The sequence below is a fragment of the Panthera uncia genome, chromosome F2 (assembly GCF_023721935.1).
Source record: "Panthera uncia isolate 11264 chromosome F2, Puncia_PCG_1.0, whole genome shotgun sequence".
Taxonomy (NCBI): domain Eukaryota; kingdom Metazoa; phylum Chordata; class Mammalia; order Carnivora; family Felidae; genus Panthera; species Panthera uncia.
Window position 1 is genome coordinate 52,639,308 of NC_064812.1, and position 8,457 is coordinate 52,647,764.

At 36.7% G+C, this 8,457-nt stretch overlaps 1 protein-coding gene across 5 annotated transcripts; it reads left to right on the forward strand.

Moving 5' to 3' along the window:
- Positions 1-276: 276 nt before the first annotated feature.
- On the forward strand, positions 277-7,388 carry FABP12 (fatty acid binding protein 12). Of its 5 annotated transcripts, none has more exons than XM_049633625.1 (6): positions 277-395; positions 1,777-1,945; positions 2,674-2,751; positions 4,385-4,557; positions 5,397-5,498; positions 5,623-5,830. In XM_049633625.1, the coding sequence occupies exons 2-6, from the start codon at positions 1,942-1,944 to the stop codon at positions 5,653-5,655; spliced, it is 390 nt and encodes a 129-aa protein (XP_049489582.1). In that variant the 5' UTR covers positions 277-395; positions 1,777-1,941; the 3' UTR covers positions 5,656-5,830. The 5 variants fall into 5 exon arrangements, with proteins under 5 accessions (XP_049489582.1, XP_049489580.1, XP_049489581.1 ...); XM_049633623.1 differs by lacking the exon at positions 5,623-5,830 and adding an exon at positions 7,099-7,388 and having other exon boundaries at positions 280-395; positions 1,777-1,947; XM_049633624.1 differs by lacking the exon at positions 5,623-5,830 and adding an exon at positions 7,099-7,388 and having other exon boundaries at positions 281-395; positions 1,777-1,943; positions 2,678-2,751.
- Positions 7,389-8,457: the final 1,069 nt, after the last annotated feature.

Here is an 8,457-nt window from a genome sequence, read left to right on the forward strand (position 1 = left end):
AGAGAATCTCAAGCAGGCTCTATACTTAGTGCGGAGCCCCACGTGGACTTGATCTCATGACCGTGAGATCATGACCTGATCTGAAATCAAGAGTCCGATGCTTAACCAACTGAGCCACCCAGCTGCTCTGAAACTTACAAGCTTTTTGAAAAGAGTCCCTGTGTGTCATGTGTATCACCTGTGTTCCGGTGTGTCACCGGAGCCTAGCAGAGGCAGAATTCTTGATTGTAAGAAACCAAGTAACCATGTGTCTGGAACTGTCCATTATGAGCTAGGTTCTGTCAGACCCACAGAGTCATAGACTCAGGCAGGCCCAGCAACATTCCAAAACAAGATTGAAATTGTGGGATCAAGGCTAAGCAAGACCAGAAGATATGAGTTAACTGCATGAGCAGGTGACTCAGATCCTCATATCACCCACCACGGGTGTACCAGCACCCGTCCCTCAGATCATTCCTACACTATGTGGGGGCTCATCTAACCAGCTTATGGAATAGGAAGAGCTTGAACAAGTTTTATGGGCAGGTTGGTTTACTGTGTGGTTGAAAACCAAAACGGGCAGTGGTTTAATTACACTCAGAGTGGGAGGGGACTTGAAAATAGTGGTGAGGAAAAATGGTCCCAATGGACAAAGCTCAGAGTGGTGTGCCTGTTACTCATTCTGTGTGGATGGAGCAGTGGCCTGAGGTGAGAATGAAGACATACTCATGAGTAGAGGGAATAGTTTAATGGGTTGGTTGCAGGTCTGGAAGGACAGGACTGAAAAATTGAAGCATCAAGGAATGTGGATGTATTTAAGGGAACGGGCATAAGGTGTGAAGATTTTTGACTCACATATTAATGGACACCAGAAAGCATCTCTCACAGAATAGGCAGCGAACAACCAAGTAGACACATGACCAGGCTAATGCACCTTAGCTGTCTTTGAATTGGCATGATGAGCACATGAACAGAGAACCACAGGGGCAGAGACAGAGGCCATACATGGACTCTATTTACTGACACTTTTCTGAAAGTCTAACCTGCCAGCAATAGAGACCTATACTGAGCTCCCAATATGAGCTCCCAATCATCAAGGAGATGATTTCCAATAGGTGATTTTCCTTGTGTTAGAGGATCAGTGTGCATCAAACTCATGAAACAACATATTTGACATTTTCTTTAAAAAAATCCTAGGAATTTTAATAACTTCAGTGCTTAATTTTAGTATCTTTAGTACCTTCAATGGTAAGTCATTTCCTGGCCTTGGTCTCATGCTATTCAACTGAGTGGGGATAAATATAAATTGTACACATTAACGTAAAAAAAATTATAATAGTAAACTCCTTAACACAAGAAAGGAAAACAAACTATGGTATCTTTTTCAACCATCGTTGGGACATTAAATCAATGGTGTATGCAAAATTGTTTAGCTCATATTAGGTATATAATACTGGGTGCTCCATAACTGTTAGTTGAATAATTATCAGTAAGACCATTGACCTGGGAAAGTGCTTTAACAGATATTTATAGATATTGGATATTTAATATTTTAATTGGAATTGTTATAAAATGCTATTCTCCTTTTCTGTCTTAAAAATTTTTTATAATTTCACTTTTTCTTACTAATTCTGTGTTAGCATGTGGACATCAAGCATTGCCTAGAATTAATAACGGTGTTCTCAGGGCTGATGGCATGTGTAAGGCTGTGCTTGTCTTTTAACCTTTGGAGTCTCCTCTTCTCTAGTTGGTGTATTTGCTATTATATCCCTTATCCTCTGTTCTGATTCCTTACAGATATCAGAGGACATCAGAGTGTTTCAGTCAAGACTGAAAGGAGTAAAACCTAGCCTAAATTAAGGGGGATTTACTAAGAAGATATTTGTGTTCTCATGGCAATGATGACTCTCTAAGCTCATGGAAAATTGAACTGGCATCTGGAAAAGCATCAGTAACAAGGCTATGTGTGTGTGTGTGTGTGTGTGAACACAATCTCTTTCTTTCCTTTTTTTCTATGTCCCATTCTCTTGCTCAATATGTTCATGGCTTAAAATGATTGTTCTAGCCCTCACTAAATTTAACTTTTTAGTTCAAATGTCAAATACCATCTATGAAGTCTTTCTGGTTTTTAGTTCAAAATATCAAAGAATGAGAATGTGATAAGATCTCTAAACGGCTGCAAAATGGGCTTATTCTATTTTTTAAATATAATTTATTGACAAATTGGTTTCTATACAGCACCCAGTGCTCATCCCAACAAGTGAAATGGGCTTATTCTAGATCACCCTTTGCCAGAGAAAGAGAGACAAAGACCTGCAGTAGAGGGATTCCATGGCATAAACATAGCTGCCTAGTTCCACCCCTTACGCACTGGTATATGTGTGTTTGTGGCAGTTCCTAGGGAAGGAACTAGAATTTGTAAACCTATTTTTAATCCTAAATTAGAGATGGAAAATTATATCTGGTCCTGCCAAAAATTGTTTTCATTTTCATCTTGACCAGTTTACATTTGAGAGAGCTTTCCTGCTTTGTATTGTATTCAGGAAAGATAACAAGGACTAGAGTTCCTAATATTTTCCCCTGACTTTTCTGTGCTATCCACCAAAATTGTATGAAAAACAAGTTCTAACACTATTTCAGGGAAAAACAACATACTCATCCTAATGATGTTATTTTTCCTTACGATCAACTTAGACAGAATGGTTGATCAGCTCCAAGGAACATGGAAATCCATTTCTTGCGAAAATTTTGAAGAATATCTGAAAGAGCTGGGTGAGCCGTTTTTACTTTTATATTGTAGCCAGGAAAAATGGGAGACTTGATAACACAGACACTCGCTTTGTATGATATCAGATTAATCTTGGGCCCCTCCCTCCAATAGAAATATAAAAGCAATCACATAGAAACAATCGGCATTGGTTCAGAACCTAGATGCAGTTCTATGCAACATTAGTTTATAATCGGCAGACTCCTGTCCTCACGTAATTTACCATGGATTTACACAGATAAAACATACATGTGCCATATGCTAAATGGCAAATTATTTGCATAAATAATTTAAAGCAAACGGTCATAATTATTTTAAAAAATGATCATTTCGCAAGCATTTGCTCCAAATCTTTACAGGATCTTCAGAATAGATCTTGTTTTCTAGTTTCAGGTGGCTGCTGGCCCTCCTTAGTGTCCAGCCACCATTGTCACATTGTCTTCTTCTCTTCTAGAGTCTAACATCTCTTTTCCTTTTCTTATAAGGAAAGTTTCTTATGACGAAATTGTGATTATCTTTAGGCTCCACATGGATGATCCAAGATAAACTCCTGATTTTGAGATCCTTGAGTTAACCATATCCACAAAGTCCCCTTTAGCACATAAAGTGATGCACAGGTTCCAGGGATTAGGGTGTGAATATCTTCGGGAATAATTATCTAATATATCACAACTTGTTGTGTTTCACATTATGGGTTCATGAGGCATATTACGGTGTTTCTATAAAGTATTATGTATTATGTAACAATAACAAAAATTTATACCTATATGGACTGACACAGAAAATCTCCAGGATATAGAGATAGGGGAAAAAGTAAGTGGAATAATAATTGTTAGACTAGAGGATTTATATTTTTAAAAATCCTATATATAGTGGTGGTGGTTGTATAACATTTACTTAATGCCACTTAACTGTACACTTTAAAATGGTGAAAATGGTAAATTTTATATGTATTTTAGCATAATACAAAATATGTAATGGAAGAAAACAGACTCTATATATGTGTACATATAAGAATGTAAGTGAAGAGGGGCGCCTGGGTGGCGCAGTCGGTTAAGCGTCCGGCTTCAGCCAGGTCACGATCTCGCGGTCCGTGAGTTCGAGCCCGGCGTCAGGCTCTGGGCTGATGGCTTGGAGCCTGGAGCCTGTTTCCGATTCTGTGTCTCCCTCTCTCTCTGCCCCTACCCCGTTCATGCTCTGTCTCTCTCTGTCCCAGGAATGAATAAAAAAAAAAAAAAACGTTGAAAAAAAAAATTTAAGAATGTAAGTGAAGAGATAAAGATGTTGAATAATTCATGCCAAAGGATTTTGTCTGTATAAATGAGTACATTTTAAAATAGGGAGATGGTTCATAGCTTTAATCAAATTTTCGAAGAGGTTCTTCATGAACCAACAAGACCAGTAACTACAGGACTAAAGAAAAATGACGACCACCAGCCAAAACTAGAGACTAATTTTATTCTGCAAAATATAATCTATTTTAACTTATAACGGTGCTACTTGCTTCAGATACTTGAATTCATGCTGCATTTAATCTGTTTAACTCACAAACCTAGTTAGTAAAGAATTATACAGCTAACATGAGTTTCCAAAGCCAGTGACGGATTTAACCATAGTGTCCTTTTATCTGATTCCTAGGAATAGGAAGAGCCAGAAGGAAACTTGGCTGTCTGGCAAAACCCACAGTGACCATCAGTACACAGGAAGGTCTGATCACTATAAAAACCAGAAGCATCTTTAAAAATAACGAGATCTCCTTTAAACTGGGAGAAGAGTTTGAGGAAAATACACCAGGTGGCCATAAAACCAAGGTGAGGCCTTCAACACTCTTTTAGATAAATTTCATAAGAATGCTAATTCAAAATCATTCTAAGTAAATCACGAATTATAGCAAACACATCTAAAGTCTGTATTAGATCAACTTGGGCTAAAATCTAGGTCTAAGGATCTTAAATTTTAATATGCATACAAATCTCCTGTGATGCTTATGAGAAATGCCTCTTTGTAGGTCCCATCCTCACAGGCTCTGATATCTGGTGTAGGCACCTGAAAACTGTATTTCTAACAACAATTCTGATGCAGATGCTTAGCTGACCTATTTTGAGAATTATTTCCTTAGATTCTTCTCTCAGAAACAAAGTTCTGCCTTTCTACTTTGTAGCAGTTTCCTACCAAGCATAAAGTCACAATGAATAAAATGTGTATTAGCCAGTATAGGTGAGGTTATGCCACAGTGACAGATTAACCACATGCCCTCATGACTTATCACAATGGGAATTGCTTTCTAATTTATAGTACATATTCACCATTGTTGTGGGGTTGAAGAATCTTCTGTGTGTGTGGTGGTGAGGGGACAGGAAACAGGGTATCTACCCCTCTTATTTCTCAGGGAGAAGAAAGTTTTAATTATTATTCAAGACAATATTATATTTTTACTCTTATAAAGCCTCCTCCCCCCGCCCCCCCACCCCGAGAAGAATCAGCCAACAAATTTAGTGTTGGCAAAGTCTTAAAATATACATGAAACTATAAACACCACTCTAAAACTACCTGAGAGCATCACAAAAGCTGAAAAGAATTTGGTACTTCATAGAATTTTAGTGTTCACATGTGACAATCTGAGCTGAATTTGGTTTTGTCTGTTTTCCAGAGTGTGGTAAACTTAGATAATGACTCTCTGATTCAAGTTCAGGACTGGAATGGCAAAGAGACCACCATAAAGAGAAAGGTGGTGGATGGGAAAATGGTGGTGGTGAGTGAGCTGTTTGTCATTATTTTTTTCACCATCTGTAACACCTCTATATAAAATCACTCAGATGTCTTGTTCTAAAATGATGGAAGTAAATGTGATTTTTCTTTTTCTCTTGCTTTGTAAGAATGCGGGAAAACATTGGCAGATAAATGTATGATCATAAATCGTATAAAATGTGCATGGATTGAGGAACTAAGAAAACGAAAGAACATAAAAAAATGTGTTGCCTACTTCTTTGACTTGTCATAAACCAAAACAAGCATGCACTTGTGCAATAAAGATTTCAGCAAGGATTTCGAGTTGTTGTTAATCCTTCACTCCATACTAGGATGGATTAATTTCTCACTGTTTTCCAGTTTAACACCAAACACGTGGAAAGGAAATTTAAACTAATGCAAAGCTTAAGTGGTATCTACTTGGTGTATGGATGAGTTGACACAATTAAAAACTAACATTTCTGTGGTTGTTGTGTCTGCATGTTTTCATATATTATTTATCCACTCCTCACAATAATCCTGTGAGGTAAGACTTGTTAGTCCATTTACCAGGTGGGAAAACTGAGATTCAGCCACTGACTTCACCTAAGGATATTCAGCTAGAAAAACATGGTGGTGCTGGGATTAAAACCCAGGTTGGCTTCATTCCCAAGTATACTTTTTTAAGTCCACCCTTCTCTCTCTGAGGATGGCTTCTCAGTTCATCTTTCTCCCTACACAGTGGAGGGACATATGCCAATGATTCTTCTTCCCAAACTGCCAATTCCACAAAAATGAATAAAAAAGCCATTTTGGACATAATATGAAATAGTTCTAAGGGAATATGCAAGAATTGTGTGGAGGTAAAAAACAAACAAACAAACAAACAAACCTATCTTCATTTCTTCACATAAGGATATTTTTTCTTTCCACAATGAAGAGTACATTTTCCTTACAAAGTAGTAAGTAGAGGACTAAGGATACTTGATTTTATTGCCCCTTATAATGGCATAAACACCAAACAGATGGGTTTTTAGTTCATTAGGAAGAATATTAGATTCAGAATCTAAAATGTACATTTCCATCTCTGCCATTCAGTACTTACATGACTTTGGATGAGTCATTTATCTTTTCCAAATTCAGTTCACTTGTCTTAAAAAAATGTAGAAATGTCTTCATGGTTTCTTTGAGAGAATTAAATGCCATTATGTATACATTAGTGCTCTAAAAACCATAAAATACTACATCAATGTAACAATGTCATTATTTGAAAATGTAGGGTTATGTGAAATCGCAAAAACGCTTCAATGTAGGCATTTAAAATGTTTGAATAAAGACTGAAGTTTCTATAGTATATGTATTGTTTATATATATACACATACATTACATATTTACAATATATATGTATATACCGCACATACCCTATTTAATATATGATTTGTCATCCCCACCCCCCCCCCACACACACATACACCCACACATGTGGCAAAATCAGCTAACAGTTGGTATCTATTGTTCTCTATGTAGATCTCTTTTCAAAACTCCTATGGATAGTACTTAGTTTGCATGGTTCTAAAAGTCAGTTTCACCAACAATACTGATATATCTCATCCTTTGTCTTCTAGGAAAGTGCCGTGAACAATGTTATCTGCACTCGGACATATGAGAGAGTACAAACAAACTCAGCCTCCAACTCTTAAGCACTCCCAAATTGTGATACAGACTGCTGAGGCTGTTTAAATAAAACTCCAAAGTAAAATGTTATGACTGCTAATACAAGAGAGCCTACGCACAAATGTTGGCAATTTTGGTTTCCCAGCTTTGTATACCTGTATTCTATGGTACTTTGGTATTGGCAGCTATAGGAAACCAGAGTGATATTCAGGGTTCCTATAATATAATCAAAGTCACCTCATATTGATTTTTTTTTCTCATTTGACATACTATGTTAACCCTTTATATTCAACATGACCTGCCCTAATAGGGAAAATAATATTAATTTACTAAAAAAACCCTTTTTATAGGGCCTGGAGATACATCAGAAAACAAAACACAAAAATCTATGCCTTGTTAGAGTTTACAATCAAGTTGCATTGGAGGCTCTTTGGGATGATTCAGATTTCAGATTTAACTTATTATAGTATATAATGATTTGTATTTAGAAAGAATTTTGTCCTAAATGCTCAGGATTTTTTCTTTCATAATTGAGTGTTTGTTGGTTGATCAGTACAGACATTTCAATTTGTACACAATTCTTAACATATGTACCGATAATCTAAAAAATCATGTAGTTGTGATTCTTTTCTAAAAGTTATTCTATGATGTCCTGTTTAAAATTTGGAGGCAAATTTTCTTTAACAGTATATCAAGTACCCATATCTTCAAGGCTAATGCGCTGTTACATTGTTAAATGCCATCAATTAACAATTTAATAGTATATACACTACATACTCACATTTTCAATCTTGCACAGCACATTAACAAAGTTACTAGGAAAACTGGATTACCACAGCCAAGATGTTACAGAGTATACAAAATTCTCACAGGGAGAACCAAGATCAAGGAGTGGTCTTTTTTAGGAAACAATTCTACCAAAAACAACATCGGAATAGAAGTACTTTAAAATGTTCAACACATGTCATTTGCCAAGAGTGGAAGTTTGACTTCTTCTTTGCCAATTTTTATGCCTTTTATTTCTCTTTATTTTCTGATTTCTGAGGCTAGGACTTCTAGTACTATGTTGAACAACCGTGGTGAGAGTGGGCATCTCTGTTGTATTCCTGACCTTAGAGGGAAAGCTCTTAGTTTTTCCTCATTGGGGATGGTATTAGCTGTGGGCCTTTCACATATGGCCTTTATGTTGTTGATGTATGTTCCTTCTATTCCCTACTTTCTTGAGGGTTTTTGCCAAGAAAGGATGCTGTATTTTGTCAAATGCTTTTTCTGCATCTATTGAGAGGATCATATGGTTCTTATCCTTTCTT

Bases quoted from the DNA above. Each gene is read 5' to 3' on its own strand.
- FABP12 (XM_049633621.1), top strand. The intron at 2,752-4,384 runs GTGAGCCGTTTT...TCTGATTCCTAG, and splicing joins AGAATATCTGAAAGAGCTGG to GAATAGGAAGAGCCAGAAGG. The intron at 4,558-5,396 runs GTGAGGCCTTCA...TCTGTTTTCCAG, and splicing joins CAGGTGGCCATAAAACCAAG to AGTGTGGTAAACTTAGATAA.